At 39.0% G+C, this 19,758-nt stretch overlaps 1 protein-coding gene across 2 annotated transcripts; it reads right to left on the bottom strand.

Moving 5' to 3' along the window:
• Positions 1-6,805: 6,805 nt before the first annotated feature.
• Positions 6,806-19,272, bottom strand: LOC129868450 (NLR family CARD domain-containing protein 3-like). Of its 2 annotated transcripts, XM_055942453.1 has the most exons (6): positions 19,196-19,271; positions 14,937-15,035; positions 10,515-10,631; positions 10,109-10,193; positions 8,308-8,536; positions 6,806-7,925 (listed from the first exon to the last, which is right to left on the bottom strand). In XM_055942453.1, the coding sequence occupies exons 2-6, from the start codon at positions 15,017-15,019 to the stop codon at positions 7,108-7,110; spliced, it is 1,332 nt and encodes a 443-aa protein (XP_055798428.1). In that variant the 5' UTR covers positions 15,020-15,035; positions 19,196-19,271; the 3' UTR covers positions 6,806-7,107. The 2 variants fall into 2 exon arrangements, with proteins under 2 accessions (XP_055798428.1, XP_055798436.1); XM_055942461.1 differs by lacking the exon at positions 14,937-15,035 and having other exon boundaries at positions 6,808-7,925; positions 19,196-19,272.
• Positions 19,273-19,758: the final 486 nt, after the last annotated feature.

Raw genomic sequence — 19,758 nt, 5'->3', positions numbered from 1 at the left:
TTTGGTGGTGAAAATAGTGGCAGTATAACGTTTTAACATTTTCAGATACATCAGAGTCCTGAAACCTGCCATATCTATTCATAAATGGATGTTTCATTATTTGAAATGACAAATGATCAAAGTATTGCCTGCAGATAGAAACATGTATAGTACAAATATTTGAGTAGACTGACCAGACCAGTTTAAAAAGCAGTTTCAGTAAAAAGACAGACAGTGAGGTATCAGATTTAGATTGTATTGAGTATACAGTCCACACCATATCTATAATGACAGTGAGGTATCAGATTTAGATTGTATTGAGTATACAGTCCACACCATATCTATAATGACAGTGAGGTATCAGATTTAGATTGTATTGAGTAAACAGTCCACACCATATCTATAATGACAGTGAGGTATCAGATTTAGATTGTATTGAGTAAACAGTCCACACCATATCTATAATGACAGTGAGGTATCAGATTTAGATTGTATTGAGTATACAGTCCACACCATATCTATAATGACAGTGAGGTATCAGATTTAGATTGTATTTAGTATACAGTCCACACCATATCTATAATGACAGTGAGGTATCAGATTTAGATTGTATTGAGTAAACAGTCCACACCATATCTATAATGACAGTGAGGTATCAGATTTAGATTGTATTTAGTAAACAGTCCACACCATATCTATAATGACAGTGAGGTATCAGATTTAGATTGTATTGAGTAAACAGTCCACACCATATCTATAATGACAGTGAGGTATTGTTAGGAATTTTGTTAATAAATAGTTAAAACAAATTCTAGCTTTAGATAAAACTATAACTAATTGAACTCTGCATGCCTGGGGAAAAGAGATTTGTGTTGTGGGTCATAAAATAAGCAGAAAGGGTCGTTAAACTATGGTTGAACTGACCCAACTTAGCCCTGAGGTGTTTAGATAACTTTTTAGGTTTTCCATTATCTTGAGTTGTCTGCTAAAGTGGTAATCAATTATAGTGAGCCTTCAGGATAAATGATTATATGTTGTTTCATGTGAGAGCCCTGTGAGGTTAGAATGAACTTTTGAACCTGTTTTCTATTTGTCAGGACAATGAGACTTAATTCTGTAATCTATGACGTCATATCTTGTATATAAACCTGTGTTTATGCTCAAATGGGAGCTTGCTCCGAGAATAAACTCTATTATCTAATTTTGATAAGACTGTATCCTGTCTATTTTATGTTAATAAGTATCTTACAAATTCTTATAAATAGACAGATTGAATTTAATGAATGAGTACATTAGAGGAATTATTTAATTCCACTAACAGGTATCAGATTTAGATTGTATTGAGTAAACAGTCCACACCATATCTATAATGACAGTGAGGTATCAGATTTAGATTGTATTGAGTAAACAGTCCACACCATATCTATAATGACAGTGAGGTATCAGATTTAGATTGTATTGAGTAAACAGTCCACACCATATATATAATGGGTTGAAGATTCTTGAAATAGCTCTCCTGTTGCATCAGTATTGTTTGATCAACTGTAATAAACTCTATGCCAACATAACAAAAATGATCATGCTCCTCACGGCCGACAAGGAAAACAGCTTTGAGGTGTGGAATCACAGTTGTAGCAAAGGTCTGTGAGCCACCCCAGATGAAGTCATCAACATGACAGGCAAGTACTCCAGTCAAGCCAATAGAAAACTGCAGGATCCACTTGTGACATTTCTCCACCTGTACTCAGCACCGTTGCCTTGACTTTGCTGTACCAGTTGAGTGATGCATCTGCCAGACCAGACACACACCTTTTTAGTTTCCACAGTGTTCCTTCACCCTTAGCTTCAGGCGGAGGTCAGATGTGAATGTCCCTTGATGCTCTGTTCCCTGCAGAAATGCAGATTTGATGTCTATGGAATTAAGTTTCCATTGTTTCTGGCAGATCACTGTCAGCAGCAATCTGAGTGATTCTGAGACGCATGTCGGTGAGTCTTTTGGGAGTTGTTTAGCAGCCAGCTCCTCTAAACCTCTAGCCACTAGATGAGTCTTTTGGGAGTTGTTTAGCAGCCAGCTCCTCTAAACCTCTAGCCTCTAGATGAGTCTTTTGGGAGTTGTTTAGCAGCCAGCTCCTCTAAACCTCTAGCCACTAGATGAGTCTTTTGGGAGTTGTTTAGCAGACAGCTCCTCTAAACCTCTAGCCACTAGATGAGTCTTTTGGGAGTTGTTTAGCAGACAGCTCCTCAAAACCTCTAGCCACTAGATGAGTCGTTTGGGAGTTGTTTAACAGACAGCTCTTCTAAACCTCTAGCCACTAGATGAGTCTTTTGTGAGTTGTTTAGCAGCCAGCTCCTCAAAACCTCTAGCCACTAGATGAGTCGTTTGGGAGTTGTTTAGCAGCCAGCTTCTCTAAACCTCTAGCTACTAGATGAGTCGTTTGGGAGTTGTTTAGCAGCCAGCTCCTCTAAACCTCCAGCCACTAGACATGCTTTTGGCACTATTCCAGTTCTTTAAGGGACACACCCACCTTGTTGAAACACATTTTTGGCCAATGTCTTTGACTTCCTCAAACACTCAATTTTTCCTCCAATTACTGAGCTCATCTAGTTTAGAGTCAAATGACACATCCTTTGTTTCAAGTACATCATCATTTTGAATGTCATTCTGTTTTTCGCGATTTTAAATTGGTTGAAATCTGATAAGTGACAGGTCAGTTGACCCTGTTGGACCAGAAAGTGTTGCTGGTTCAGAGTTCTGCTAGTTGGACCAGTTCTGGTGTTTTCCTTTGGCTTTTCCTGCTCGTCCAATGACGGTTGCTGTATGTGGAATACCACTTTCTCTGTCCATGTATTTAACAGTTTGTCCAGTTTTCAGATTGGAACAACCACGCTGTCTTAACACATGTGGCTTGTGACTAGAGGTCGACCGATTATGATTTTTCAACGCCGATACCGATTAATTTGCCGATTTCTTTTAAATGTATTTGTAATTATGACAATTACAACAATACTGAATGAACACTTATTTTAACTTAAATATAATACATCAATAAAATCAATTTAGCCTCAAATAAAATGAAACATGTTCAATTTGGTTTAAATAATGCAAAAACAAAGTGTTGGAGAAGAAAGTAAAAGTACAATATGTGCCATGTAAGAAAGCTAACGTTTAGGTTCCTTGCTCAGAACATGAGAACATATGAAAGCTGGTGGTTCCTTTTAACATGAGTCTTCAATATTCCCAGGTAAGAAGTTTTAGGTTGTAATTATTATAGGAATTATTGGACAATTTCTCTCTATACGATTTGTATTTCATATACCTTTGACTATTGGATGTTCTTATAGGCACTTTAGTATTGCCAGTGTAACAGTATAGCTTCCGTCCCTCTCCTCGCCCCTACCTGGACTCGAACCAGGAACACAACGATAACAGCCTCCCTCGAAGCAGCGTTACCCATAGCTCCACAAAAGCCGCAGCCCATGCAGAGCAAGGGGAACAACCACTCCAAGTCTCAGAGCGAGTGACGTTTGAAACGCTATTAGCGCGCACCCCGCTAACTAGCTAGCCATTTCACATCGGTTATGAAGTCATAAACAGCTCAATGCTTGAAGCACAACGAAGAGCTGCTGGTAAAACGCATGAAAGTGCTGTTTGAATGAATGCTTACGAGCCTGCTTCTGCCTACCACCGCTCAGTCAGACTGCTCTATCAAATCATAGACTTAATTATAACATAATAACACACAGAAATACGAGCCTTAGGTCATTAATATGGTCGAATCTGGAAACTATCGTCTCGAAAACAAGACGTTTATTCATTCAGTGAAATACGGAATCGTTCTGTATTTTATCTAACGGGTGGCAACCATAAGTCTAAATATTCCTGTTACATTGCACAACCTTCAATGTTATGTCATAATTACGTAAAATTCTGGCAAATTAGGCGGCCCAAACTGTTGCATATACCCTGACTCTGCGTGCAATGAACGCAAGAGAAGTGACACAATTTCACCTGGTAAATATTGCCTGCTAACCTGGATTTCTTTTAGCAAAATATGCAGGTTTAAAAATATATACTTCTGTGTATTGATTTTAAGAAAGGCATTGATGTTTATGGTTAGGTACAGTCACGCAACGATTGTGCTTTTTTTGCAAATGTGCTTTTGTTAAATCATCCCCCGTTTGGCGAAGTTGACTGTCTTTGTTAGGAAGAAATAGTCTTCACAGAGTTCGCAACGAGCCAGGTTAGCAGGCAATATTAACTAAATATGCAGGTTTAAAAATATATACTTGTGTATTGAGTTTAAGAAAGGCATTGATGTTTATGGTTAGGTACAGTTGGAGGAAGACAGTCCTTTTTCGCGAATGCGCACCGCATCGATTATATGCAACGCAGGACACGCTAGATAAACTAGTAATATCATCAACCATGTGTAGTTAACTAGTGATTATGATTGATTGATTGTTTTTTATAAGATAAGTTTAATGCTAGCTAGCAACTTACCTTGGCTTCTTACTGCATTCACGTAACAGGCAGGCTCCTCGTGGAGTGCAATGTAATCAGGTGGTTAGAGCGTTGGACTAGTTAACTGTAAGGTTGCAAGATTGAATCCCCGAGCTGACAAGGTAAAAATCTGTCATTCTGCCCCTGAACAAGGCAGTTAACCAACCGTTCCTAGGCTGTCATTGAAAATAAGAATTTGTTCTTAACTGACTTGCCTAGTTAAATAAAGGATAAATAAAGGTGTAAAAAAAAAATCTGCCAAATCGGTGTCCAAAAATACAGATTTCCGATTGTTATGAAAACTTGAAATCAGCCCTAATTAATTAGCCATTACGATTAATCAGTCGACCTCTACTTGTGACTCTACTCAAGGTTGTAATCTCATTGGTTGCATTTGCAGTTTGTTTTGGTTATGTTTTGCTCAATATTAAAATGGTGGATGATGACTGGAGTCATTATATTTAGAGGTGAGTAGATAACATGTTTCTAAACACTACTAAATTAATCCTGATGATGCCAGAAATACAAATCATGAATCAATCATGAATAATGAGATAGAAAGTTACGGAGACTACAACAAAACAGATAACCTCTCACCATTACCAATAACAGAGGGGGTCTGATCTTTGGGCCTCTATAACTTTGTTATTCATCATCATTCACGATTCATTCCTGATTATTCATAATCATGGCAGCATCCACATGAATGTAGAAGTGTTCAGAAACATCTTCTATTCTTACTGACAATACAAGTGAAGTGACTCCAAAATGACAGGACATTATTCACCATTCAGTTTCTATTAGGAAAAACATCCAAAACACAACCAAGACAAACCGCAAATTAATTTAACAGGTTTGTAGAATCATAAACTTGATGTAATCACTGCAGGAATGGAATATGGGACCAAATACTAAACTTATGACTACTTTAATACACTATAAGTGAATTTGTCCAAATAATTAAGACTTCTTCAAATGGGAGAACTAGATACATGAAGTGCTTTCATTTCTAAACGGTAAAACAAAGAAAAGGTGACATTCTGTACTGTCACCTAAAATATATATATTTTTGTTTTACCTTTATTTAACTAGGCAAGTCAGTTAAGAACAAATTCTTCTTTTCAATGATGGCCTAGGAGGGGGAAGAACAACAGATGTTTACCTTGTCGGCTCGGGGATTCGATCCAGCAACCTTTCGGTTACTAGTCCAACGCCTAGTGGTCATATCTCAAATCCAAAATGCTGGAGCATAGCACCAAATGTAAAACTGTAAGCTTCACTGTCCAAACACATATGGTGAGGACTATGTGTGTCTGGTAAACACATGTGGATCTGGTGAACAGTTATCACTTGTTACCAACTACAGGAATACTGACCTCAGAGTCTCCAGTTTACAGTGGGGATTCCCCAGTCCAGCAGAGAGCAGCTTCACTCCTGAATCCTTCAGGTCATTGTTACTCAGGTCCAGCTCTCTCAGGTGTGAGGGGTTTGACCTCAGAGCTGAGACCAGAGAAGCACAGCCTTCCTCTGTGACTAGACAGCCTGACAGCCTGCAAAGAGAGATCATCATGACTTCACAAACACACTGTTAATTTAACGAGCAGTGTAGAAGGACAATGGCAGATGCATTTGGTTAATTCACCCAAACAACATATAGATTCATCTTCTGTCTCATAGAATTGTATGGTCCCAATGTTATACTAATGTGAAAATCAATGCATTTATTCAATATGTTATTCAACATAAAATTATATACATATTATAAAACATATTTTTCTCCAAACTGAATATTTCTTGCTGATGATTAGTTCTTATATGTCATTTTATTTACTCACAGAACAGCTCTGGAGGCTTTTACCACTGGCATCAGCCTCAGAAGACCTTCCTCTGATCTGGAGTATTTCTTCAGGTCAAACACATCCAGCTCCTTTTCTGAAGTCAGCAACACAAAGACCAGAGCTGACCACTGTGCAGGTGACAGTTTGGGTTTTGACAGACTTCCTGATCTCAGGTATCTTTGGATCTCCTCCACTAGAGAATGGTCATTCAGTTCATTCAGACAGTGGAACAGATTAATGCACCTCTCTGGAGAAGGATTCTCCCTCATCTTCTCCTTGATGTACTTGACAGTTTCTTCATGGCTCTGTGAGCTGCTTTTTGTCATTGTCAATAGACCTTGTAAGTGCTTCTGATTGGACTCCAGTGAGAGGCCCAGAAGGAAGCGGAGGAAAAGGTCCAGGTTTCCCGTCTCACTTTGTAAGGCTTTATCCACAGCACTTTTGTAGAAAGTAACTTCAGGCTCGTCTTTTGTTTGCAGTTTGTTCATTAGATTCTCATTGTTGTTGTTGAATGAGAGGAACACATATACAGCAGCCAGAAACTCCTGAATGCTCAGATGCACGAAGCAGTACACCTTGTCCTGGTACAGCCCACATTCCTCTTTAAAGAGCTGTGTGCACAATCCTGAGTACACTGAGGCTTCACTGACATCAATGCCAGCCTCTTTCAGGTCTTCTTCATAGAAAATCTGATTGCCCTTCACAAGCTGTTGAAAAGCCAGTTTTCCCAGTGACAGAATGCTCTCTTTATTCCAGTGTGGACCTGTCTCTTCTTTCCCAAGATACTTTTCATTCTTCTGTTTGGTATGAAACACCACAAGGTGTTTCCTCATCACTGAATCTCTTCCTGAAGTACTCATCCTTCTGTGGGTCATTGAACCCTCGTACCTCTGTCACCTGGTCAACACACACTGAAGGGATCTTATTGGCTGCTGCAGGTCGGGTTGTTATCCAGAGGAGAGCAGAGGGAAGCAGATTTCCCTTGATGAGATTTGTCAGCAGAACATCCACTGAGGTTGACTCTGTGACGTCACAACAGATCTTGTTCTTCTGGAAGTCTAGGGGCAGTCGGCACTCATCCAGACCATCAAAGATGAACAGAACTTTGTATTTGTCGTAGTTGGAGATTCTTGATTTTTTGGTTTCCATTGAGAAGTGATTGAGAAGTTCAATGAACGTGTGTTTGTCCTCTTTCATAAAATTCAGCTCCCGGAAAGGGAATGAAAATAAAAATTGGACATCCTGATTTGCTTTTCCTTCAGCCCAGTCCAGAATGAACTTCTGCACAGAGACTGTTTTTCCAATGCCAGCGACTCCCTTTGTCAGCACAGTTCTGATAAGTTTGTCTTGTCCAGTTAAGGGTTTGAAGATGTCGTTACATTTGATTGCAGTCTCTGGTCTTGCTTGTTTCCTGGTTGTTGTCTCAATCTGTCTCAGCTCATGTTCATTATTGACCTCTCCTGTTCCACCCTCTGTGATGTAGAGCTCTGTGTAGATCTTATTGAGAAGTGTTGGGTTTCCTTGTTTAGCGATCCCCTCAAATACACATTGAAACTTCTTCTTTAGATTAGATTTTAGATCACGTTGGCAAATCACAGCAGGATCATCTGAATGAAAAAATAACACAGAGGATATTAATATTACGTCTGTTTTAATGCCTACAGTATTGAAGGACTGTTATAGAATTTTTAATTATAATAATTTATTCTCTTAACTGACTGTATAAATGTGTGAATGTTTTCATAATGCATTACAGACTGGTGTGACTGATTATATTATTATTGGTATTATTGATGGTATTATTAATGTTCTCTCTCTCTCTCTAAATTAATCACCACAACACATCCCTGCTGCTACTTGATGAGGTCACTAGGTGTTGTGTTAAGGCTGCTACAATATCATTGAGTTACACAGCTACTTTAGCTGTACTTTTGCTACAGCTTTTAAAAGTTATAAAACAGCATTCAACATGAGTCAGACAGCTCTTACTTTTCTCCAGTGTGTCAGCAAGCTGCTTCTGGTTCATTTTCCTCAGGACGTGCAGTGTGATCATCAGAGCCCCCTCTCTGGCACTGCTCTCCTGCTTCTCATCTTCAGCATCCACCACTTCCTTATCCTGCTTCTGACGCTCAAAGGATTCTGGGAGTTCTGGACTAAGAATCCTCTTGAACATCTTCAGCTCGTTCTTCACAAATGTCATAATATTCTCTTCAAGCAACTGAAATAAATCAAGTAAATAAGTTAACTTCTCTAGGGTAAGGGGTAGCATTTTCACGTTTGGATGAAAAGCATAACCAAATTAAACTGCCAGCTACTCAGCTGCAGGAAATAATATATGCATATTATTAGTAGATTTGGATAGAAAACACTCTGAAGTTTATAAAACTGTTTGAATCATGTCTGTGAGTATAACATAACTTATTTAGCAGGCGAAACCCCGAGGACAAACCAGTCAGATTTTTGTTTTTTTTGAGGTCACTCTCTTTTCAACGAATTTTCATTGGGAAACCAGATTTCTTATCGACTTGCTTGCAGTTCCTACGGCTTCCACTGGATGTCAACAGTCCTGTGAAATTGGTTGAGGTTATTCCTTTGTGTAATGAAGAAATACAGCCATCTTGAAGTCGAGTCACTCTAGGTGTCCTGTTTCATCGAAGCGCTTGAGCAGAAGGCATGCTACGGTTGGTTTTAATCCTGTATTGAACACAGATTATCCCGTCTTCAATATTTTCGATTATTAACGTTAAAAAAATACCTAAAGTTGTATTACAAAAGTAGTTTGAAATTTTTTGGCAAACTTTACAGGTAACCATTGAGATATTTTGTCGTCACGTTTGAGCAAGTTGGATCCTGTGTTTTTCTGGATCAAACGCACCAAATAAATGGACATTTTGGATATATATCGACGGAATTAATTGAACAAAAGGACCATTTGTGATGTTTATGGGACATATTGGAGTGCCAACAACAGAAGCTCGTCAAAGGTAAGGAATTATATTTTTATTTCTGCGTTTTGTGTCGCGCCTGCGGGGTTGAAATGTTTTCTCTTTTTTGTTTACTATGGTGCTATCCTCAGATAATAGCATCGTATGCTTTCGCTGAAAAGTCTATTTGAATTCTGACATATTGGCTGGATTCACAACCAGTGTAGCTTTAATTTGGTATCTTTCATGTGTGATTTAATGAAAGTTTGATTTTATAGTAATTTTCATAGTAATTAATTTTAATTTGGCGCTCTGCATTTTCTCAGGCTTTTTGCCAAGTGAGACAGCAGCGTCCCGTCTAAACTCAGATTTTTTTTTATATAAATATGAACTTTACCGAGCAAAACATACATGTATTGTGTAACATGAAGTCCTATGAGTGTCATCTGATGAAGATCATCAAAGGTTAGTGATTAATTTTATCTCTATTTCTGCTTTTTGTTACTGCTCTCTAGCTGGAAAAATGGCTCTTTTTCTGTGACTGGGCTCATACCTAACATAATCGTTTGGTGTGCTTTCGTCGTAAAACCTTTTTGAAATCGGACACGTTGGCTGGATTTACAACAAGTGTAGCTTTAAAATGGTGTGAAATACTTGTATGTTTGAGGAATTTAAATTATGGGATTTCTGTTGTTTTGAATTTGGCGCCCTGCAGTTTCACTGGCTGTTGACGAGGTGGGAAGCTACCGCCCCAGTGAGGTTAAGCAAGAGAAGAAATGCTTTCTCATTGACACATTAATTAACTATTGACAGATCAACTTTACTTGAGGTAAACAAAAACAAATGTACATAACAGGACCACATACACTGAATATGGAGGCCAGGTCTGTTTGATGACTCTGGGAAGACTGACCACTGAGAATCTCTGACTCTGATCTCTCCTGTTGGTTTCTGTGGAAAAAACATGAGATTACATCTCCTCATCCAGGGAGTGCACACACACACACACACACACACACACACACACACACACACACACACACACACACACACACACACACACACACACACACACACACACACACACACACACACACACACACAGAGGGAACGTTGTGTTTGTTTAATATTGTTTAAGGACTATGAAAATGGACAAAAGGATTAGCCTATGGATTATGAAAACAACAAATAGAAATGGGGAAATGGGAGAGGAGAAATGACTAGAGACAGTGTTGTTTAACTCACTGACCATGACCCATGAGTTCTTCTTACCTTTGTTCAGTAGAACAGTCTCCCTTTCTAAACACTATAGGTTCATGCATAGACTTGTCACTCTTCATGGACACACAGCTGGGTACAGGGGAGGCTGGTCTCTCCTGCTTGATTGGGCTTCAACACAACAGAGACAAACATTACATCTCTCATCTACTCTGAGCTCAGATGGGGAAACATAAGAAGAGTTTCATTCCAAAACGCTATATATCCATTTTCCTAAATGTTCGTAAATTAGCTTTTATTGTTTAAAGAAATTATGAAAGAGATTGGTGTGTTTTTTCACTATCTAATCATGGCATGGGGTTGTTCAGTGACAGACATGTATTTGTTTAAAACTATCACTTGATGGTTTCATTTCAGAGAGACAAATAGTCATGTTTTTTTGCTAAATGCTGTATATCTGCCTCACTCTCAGAGAAATCAGTAGTACTGCTAGGTTTTACACAGTAATAATATATATCTGCTTCACTCTCAGAGAAATCAGTAGTACTGCTAGGTTTTATACAGTAATAATATATATCTGCCTCACCCTCAGAGAAATCAGTAGTACTGCTAGGTTTTACACAGTAATAATATATATCTGCCTCACTCTCAGAGAAATCAGTAGTACTGCTAGGTTTTATACAGTCAAATGTGACCGACCGGCTCGATTCGGTCTTATTTAGCAACATTTTTAATTGTGTTTTTTACTTTGGATAAAATGAGACTCAGGGCTAGAAAATGGTATATCACAGTATAGCTTCCTTCCCTCTCCTCGCCCCAGGGACCCTCTGCACATATCGACAACAGTTACCCTTGAAGCACCATTACCCATCGCTCCACAAAAGCAGCGGCCCTTGCAGAGCAAGGGGAACAACTACTTCAAGGTCTCAGAGCGAGTGACATCACCATTTGAAACGCTATCAGTGCGCACCACCGCTAACTAGCTAACCATTTCACACCGGTTACACCAGTTATTAGAGACTCAGAGCTAGAAAATGGTATATCATACACTCCAGTTGAGGAACAATGGGAAATTAATTCTGCTTTGAACGTTGATAAACTTGTAACCTCACTTTTGAGAAAATGTCCTTTGAATGTTTTGGTACCTACTGGAGAGCTATTTGTCTACAGGGCTGTAACTTTGGCAGATAATATCAACCATCTAAATAAATATTTTTTATAAATATAATTAACTAAATGTATGGTGTTTTTGGTTTATGTCAGTTTCATTGTTTATTATGCTATAAGTGGTTATTTAATGATTGTAAGTGGTAAAATGAACTAGAACATTTGATATTTTGCAATTCTGAGTAATTACTACTTTAGTAAGGAATTACACATTATTCAGTACTACTGCAGTTGCTACATAATTCCAATAGATGGCAGCATAAGACCACAAATGACATTTTCAGAAGATTAGTTTAGTTTTCTCCCTGGATACACCACCACTCCCCCTCACAGGAAAACTCCTGTGTGCTTCTTTCTGTCCCTTTCCACACTGCTAACGCAAGAGGAAGGACTGAAAAAGCATTTAACAGATTACTGTGAAGTAATATAATGATGATTCATGTTTATTATTACCTGTTTTTATGCTCATGTTTTGAAATTATACTTCATTAATATAATGATTATTAATATGCCTGAACATTAATTCAGTCACCTGTGGTCGAGAAAAACGTATTTTCCCAGTACATTCATTGGTAATATTATGAAACTGGGCTCCATGATGCAATTAACTGGTTTTCATCAGAAAAATACGTTGTTAAAAACGTAATGTGTCCAGCCTACTTGAGGGACCCCGAAAATAATATTCAAAAGTTCGGTCCTTGGACACAGAGGGGTTAAACACTAAAGTTACCGTCCATCTAGTGATGAGAGGAGAACCGGATAGAGGTAGCTAGTTTCAGTCAACGAGTAGCTAGCTAGCTTACCTAACTGTACCGACTAACTTGGCTAGTTAGCAGGTCGTTCGTCTGTCCCTCATCTCGATGATAACGAATCCGGTGAACCACATATTGAAACAAGGATAGAGAGTGAAAAGGATCTGGCTACACTCATACTGTCCCTGACCGTGAAGCAGAAAGCAAATTGAACAATAAACTTCGGTGTCTCAACACTGTAGTGAACTCCGTCGTTATTCCCCAAGATCACCTCAGCCAACTCTGAGCGTAACCGGACAATATGCTTGGCGCCACACCGAACGGGGACGCGACAGTTCTGTACGTGGACGTGGACAGTTCTGTACGGGGACGCGGACAGCTCTGTACGGGGACGCGGACAGTTCTGTACGTGGACGTGGACAGTTCTGTACGGGGACGCGGACAGTTCTGTACGGGGACGCGGACAGTTCTGTACGGGGACGTGGACAGTTCTGTACGGGGACGCGGACAGCTCTGTACGGGGACGCGGACAGTTCTGTACGGGGACGCGGACAGTTCTGAACGGGGACGCGGACAGTTCTGTACGGGGACGTGGACAGTTCTGTACGGGGACGCGGACAGCTCTGTACGGGAACGCGGACAGTTCTGTACGTGGACGCGGATAGTTCTGTACGGGGACGCGGACAGTTCTGTACGGGGACGTGGACAGTTCTGTACGGGGACGCGGGCAGTTCCAGAACGCGGACATAAACAGTGCAACACAATCAACTAAACCCAGTCTTTACAGCGGGTTACATTAGTAATATATTTATTTATTTATTATTATGTTAAACAAACATTTAAAAAAAAATTATAACAATATGTTGAGATCTGGGCCCATATCCACAAAGCGTCTCAGAGTAGAGAATTGGTCGTATAAGTTCTGAGAATAAAGACATTTTACACTTATGGGTATAAATTAAAGCTATGCATGAAGTCTCTAGTCCCACCTAGTCGGCAGATATTTAGGACACCTCGTTAGCTGTCCTAAGTAGTTAAGAGTTAACAGCAGGTGTCTTGATAATACTATAGAATCATGCAGTGAGTCAGTGGTTCCTGCACCACATGTAATTGCTTTGTAGTAGTTAAAAATAATGTTTTATATTTCTATGTGATCAACCCATAAATAATATAGACCTACATGCAACAGTGTGTGTTGTGCTTTTGGCAATGATTTATGTATAATAATTATGTATAATATATATATATATATTGTATTATGTATATACCATGTATGTCTGGATAGCATTTTGTCTTCATTTTGGCAGATTAACTCATGCTTATTTCTGAAGATTAACTCAGGTTTTCGCCCAGCGGCTAAGGAGTTGGAGCTGTGGCTGAAAGATGGCTGGTTCGAATCCCTGGCTGGGTGCTGGAAAAAACAGGTGGAATTGATCTGACCACTGGAGGGCTGCTGGGTTCACATCCTCAAAACATTCGCCTTTCGTTGATCAGAACTCTACAGGTTCTTCTTCACTGAACCCAAAAATATATATAACTTTTAGTGGTTCCATATATTAAGGAAGTGATAGAAGCCTTTTTGGTTCTATAAGGAACCTTCTTTTCTAAGAGTGTTTAATAAACACGTTTGTCTTTTGATTATTTAATTATCTACATCATGTTATTTCAAGTTCTCCCTTTGGAGCGCAACATCACGTTGTTAAATAATAATCCTAAATTGGGCGTGGCTATAAATTGGGCAATTGAAGGTATCTCGGGCGTAATATGTGTTTGATGAATATTAACATTGTTGCAACGTTGTAGACAACATTATTGGAAAGGTACTTGATGCCTACTATGCCAAAGATATTTAGAGTTGTTAAACGGGTGTGAAAAGTGTGTTGATATAACGGTTATATTGTCAAAATTCTGCTTTTAACAACCATCAGAATTGGTTAAAAACAAATATGAATTCCATTATATTAGTCAATAATTAAGAGTAGGCAAAGTGGTCGTGTCATGTGGAAATTCTATCAAATGTCTTACATTGCAACGAGTACAGTCAGGGTGCCGTGGAACCCCTGCAGTACCTCCACAGACCCCTGATTGAGAACCCCTGCAGTACCTCCACAGACCCCGGATTGAGAACCCCTGCAGTACCTCCACAGACCCCGGATTGAGAACCCCTGCAGTACCTCCACAGACCCCAGATTGAGAACCCCTGCAGTACCTCCACAGACCCCGGATTGAGAACCCCTGAAGTACCTCCACAGACCCCGGATTGAGAACCCCTGCAGTACCTCCACAGACCCCGGATTGAGAACCCCTGCAGTACCTCCACAGACCCCGGATTGAGAACCCCTGCAGTACCTCCACAGACCCCGGATTGAGAACCCCTGCAGTACCTCCACAGATCCCAGATTGAGAACCCCTGCAGTACCTCCACAGACCCCGGATTGAGAACCCCTGATTTAGCAGATGCTCTTATCCAGTGATTTACAGTAAGTGCATTCATCTTAAAAAAGCTAATTATTTTGGAAATAAACTTAATCAAATCTTCATAAAATTGTCATCTTACCTCTTAGCTTTGGTGTCATGTCCCCCAGAGAGACTCATTTTAGAGGCAGGGCCCCCCTCCTCTCTCTCCCCAGAGAGATGCATTTTAGAGCACTGACCCCTAAACAGAGATCCAGCATGTAGGTTGTGGTTAACACAGTAACAACTAATAATTGATTGTCAATTGTTCTCATGTATTCATTATCTCTTTGATAAATTATACATTTACTAACAGACATAGAAACAGTCAGGTGATTTAATGCATCACATGAACATGTAGTTGACATTTCATCTCCATGGTAACTGTCAATAATAATAATAAATCACTGTTTGTTAAGGTAGTTATAGACAGTACAGCAACAACAATAATAATAATAATAATAAGTCACTGTTTGTTAAGGTAGTTATAGACAGTACAACAACATAAGGCCATGTCTCACACTATTTGTATTCATTAAAAGTAGGCTATTTATTGTCTTTCAATCTGTTCTTTTCTAAACGAATCTGAGAATGTAGACAGAAGGACTAAAACAGACATGATGGATCTGAGGGGGAAATCTTTGATCCATTCAGAAAGGTTTAATGCATCAAGTAAGAGATGTTAAATTATGTAAAGTAGGCTAGGTTATAATGTATAGTAGTGGGTTGTTAGTGATATGTAGATGTTAAATCATGTAAAGTAGACTAGGTTATAATGTATAGTAGTGGGTTGTTAGTGATATGTAGATGTTAAATCATGTAAAGTAGACTAGGTTATAATGTATAGTAGTGGGTTGTTAGTGATATGTAGATGTTAAATCATGTAAAGTAGGCTAGGTTATAATGTATAGTAGTGGGTTGTTAGTGATATGTAGATGTTAAATCATGTAAAGTAGACTAGGTTATAATGTATAGTAGTGGGTTGTTAGTGATATGTAGATGTTAAATCATGTAAAGTAGACTAGGTTATAATGTATAGTAGTGGGTTGTTAGTGATATGTAGATGTTATATTATGTAAAGTAGACTAGGTTATAATGTATAATAGTGGGTTGTTAGTGATATGTAGATGTTATATTATGTAAAGTAGGCTAGGTTATAATGTATAGTAGTGGGTTGTTAGTGATATGTAGATGTTATATTATGTAAAGTAGACTAGGTTATAATGTATAGTAGTGGGTTGTTAGTGATATGTAGATGTTATATTATGTAAAGTAGACTAGGTTATAATGTATAGTAGTGGGTTGTTAGTGATATGTAGATGTTATATTATGTAAAGTAGACTAGGTTATAATGTATAATAGTGGGTTGTTAGTGATATGTAGATGTTATATTATGTAAAGTAGACTAGGTTATAATGTATAATAGTGGGTTGTTAGTGATATGTAGATGTTATATTATGTAAAGTAGGCTAGGTTATAATGTATAATAGCAGTTTGTTAGTGATATGCAGATCAAGGTCTATACCTCGGCTATAGCCTACATATCATAGATGACCAGTCTAAACCTGTTCAGATCAGTTCACATAATGTTATAGGCCTACCAGTAGCAGGACAGAGAATGTACTGTATATAACCTACATATCATAGATGACCAGTCTAAACCTGTTCAGATCAGTTCACATAATGTTATAGTCCTACCAGTAGCAGGACAGAGAATGTACTGTATATAACCTACATATCATAGATGACCAGTCTAAACCTGTTCAGGTCAGTTCACATAATGTTATAGTCCTACCAGTAGCAGGACAGAGAATCTACACTATATATACAAAAGTATGTGGACACCCCTTCAAATTAGTGGATTCGGTTATTTCAGCCACACCCGTTGCTGACAGGTGTATAAAATCGAGCAGACCGCCATGCAATCTCCATAGACAAACATTGGCAGTAGAATGACCAGTACTGAACTCAGTGACTTTCAACGTGGCACCGTCATAGGATGCCACCTTTCCAACAAAGTCAGTTCTTCAAATTCCTGCTATAGCTGCTCCGGTCAACTGTAAGTGCTGTTATTGTGAAGTGGAAACATCTAGGAGCAACAACGGCTCAACGTGAAGTGGTAGGCCACACAAGCTCAGAGAACGGGCCCGCTGAGTGCGGAAGCGCATAAAAATGGTCTGTCCTCGGTTACAACACTCACTACCGAGTTCCAAACTGCAACGTCAGCAAAATAACTGTTCGTCAGCTTCATGAAATTAGTTTCCACGGCAGAGCAGCCGCACACAAGATCACCATGCGCAATGCCAAGCATCGGCTTGATTGGTGTAAAGCCATTAGACTCTGGAGCAGTGGAAACGTGTTCTTTAGAGGTATGAATCACGCTTCACCATCTGGCAGTCCGACAGAAGAATCTGGGTTTGGCGGATGCCTCGAAAACGCTACCTGCCCGAATGCATAGTGCCAACTGTAAAGTTTGGTGGAGGAGGAATGATGGTCTGGGGCTGTTTTTCATGGTTCGGGCCTCTTAGTTCCAGTAAAGAGAAATCTTAACGCTACATCATAAAAATGACATTCTAGACGATTCTGTGCATCCAACTTTGTGGCAACAGTTTGGGGAAGGCCCTTTCCTGTTTCAGCATGACAATGTCCCCGTGCACAAAGCGAGGTCAATACAGAAATGGCTTGTCGAGATCGGTGTGGATGAACTTGACTGGCCTGCACAGAGCCCTGACCTCAACCAATCGAACACCTTTTGGGATGGAATTGAACGCCGACTGCGAGCCAGGCCTAATCACCCAACATCAGTGCCCGTCCTCCCTAATGCTCTTGTGGCTGAATGGAAGCAAGTCCCCGCAGCAATGTTCCAACATCTAGTGGAAAGCCTTCCCAGAAGAGTGGAGGCTGTTATAGCAGCAAAGGGGGGACCAACTCCATATTAATGCCTATGATTTTGGAATGAGACGTTCGACAAGCAGGTGTCTACATACTTTTGGTCATGTTGTATATATAGCCTAATCTAAATCAAATCAAATCAAATAATATAGTGTAATCTAAATCAAGTCAAATGTTATTGGTCACAATGTCTGAGTAGCATAGACTAAGATACAGTAGAATAGTATAGAATACAGTATATACATATGAGATGAGTAATGAATAGACTAAGATACAGTAGAATAGTATAGAATACAGTATATACATATGAGATGAGTAATACATAGACTAAGATACAGTAGAATAGTATAGAATACAGTATATACATATGAGATGAGTAATGCATAGACTAAGATACAGTAGAATAGTATAGAATACAGTATATACATATGAGATGAGTAGTACATAGACTAAGATACAGTAGAATAGTATAGAATACAGTATATACATATGAGATGAGAAATACATAGACTAAGAGACAGTAGAATAGTAATACTTCTAGAAATTATTACTACTTTACATTTACTTTTGATACTTAATAATATTTGAAACCAAATACTTCTAGACTTTTACTGAATTAGTATTTTACTAGGTGACTTTCACTTTTACTTGAGTCATGTTCTATGAAGGAATCTTTCCTTTTACTCCAGTTTGAGAACTGAGTTCTGTTTCCACCACTGTTCTAACGTTCCATATGAGACACAGTTTCAACAGACATTCTGGAACTGCGTCGGCTACAAAGTTACTTTACATTTCATATCAGGAAATAAAGTAACGGACACGGGGTGAATTGTTTTGCATTGCCCGGATCCCCGGTTGAGCAGAGTTTGCGCATTTAATACCATTCCATTGGTCCTTAAAATAAATGTCCACTCCCCTGTAGCACCGGGCCATGCAAAACGAACTTCCCCCTGTCGCAGCGCACTGAGACACAGAGTTCTAAACCCAGACGCGTTTCTTCAAGACATCTCTCTTACATTATTTTTGATAAACATATAATTTACTCGAAACCAAGTTTAGCTGTGTTTTTTCCCTCCAAAATGTGAGTTACTGTAGGCCTTTAATAATTATAAACAGGCCTACAAACCAAAAGGTTTTAATTTGAGAATGTTAATTTGTATGCCTCAAATATTAAACTGTCTTAAAATATTTGATGATTAGTTGAATCAGGTGTGTAAGTGCTGGTAAGAACAAAAGGATTGAGAAATCCTGAGATAAACATAAAACCATATAATTGAAAAGCTCATCCACCATCTTTACCAGACGTTTTACTGATAACATGTCGGCCTACTGATTAGTTTACACTTTGAAAACTGCTGTCTGTCAGCAACTCAGCTCCAGTAGCAGTTCTACTAACTAGTAATATCTCATTCCAGATATTCATTCTCTTACTCTGTCCTTTAGAATAAATTATTGTTCAAAGATACTTACTTTATTTTTTAGTTCTCTCCATTTCGCGTTTTTTAGCTCTGTCCTCAAAATGGATCCTTTCCAAAAGAACAACTTTACTTTCTGTTTCAGCTCAGCTGCCTCCCCATCCTGATAATAAAGTGTTTTATTGGTATCTTCCACTAGATGGCAGTAAACACCTGCTGTAACTAGATTTTACAACTATTTGTTTGGTTTCATACAAGCAGTGTCCCAGAGGAGGAGTGCTGATCTAGGATCAGGTCCCCCTCTCCATGTAATCTGATTCATTATGATCTAGGATCAGGTCCCCCCTCTCCATGTAATCTGATTCATTATGATCAAGGATCAGGTCCCCCCTCTCCATGTAATCTGATTCATTATGATCTAGGATCAGGTCCTCCTCTCCATGTAATCTGATTCATTATGATCTAGGATCAGGTCCTTCTCTCCATGTAATCTGATTCATTATGATCTAGGATCAGGTCCCCCTGTCCATGTAATCTGATTCATTATGATTGTTTTGTCTCATGTCTCTTTATATTCATGTAGCCTGGGGGCCATGTAATCTGATTCATTATGATTGT

Source organism: Salvelinus fontinalis, chromosome 2, assembly GCF_029448725.1.
Source record: "Salvelinus fontinalis isolate EN_2023a chromosome 2, ASM2944872v1, whole genome shotgun sequence".
Classification (NCBI taxonomy): Eukaryota; Metazoa; Chordata; class Actinopteri; order Salmoniformes; family Salmonidae; genus Salvelinus; species Salvelinus fontinalis.
This window is presented reverse-complemented; position numbering and strand designations above follow the sequence as displayed.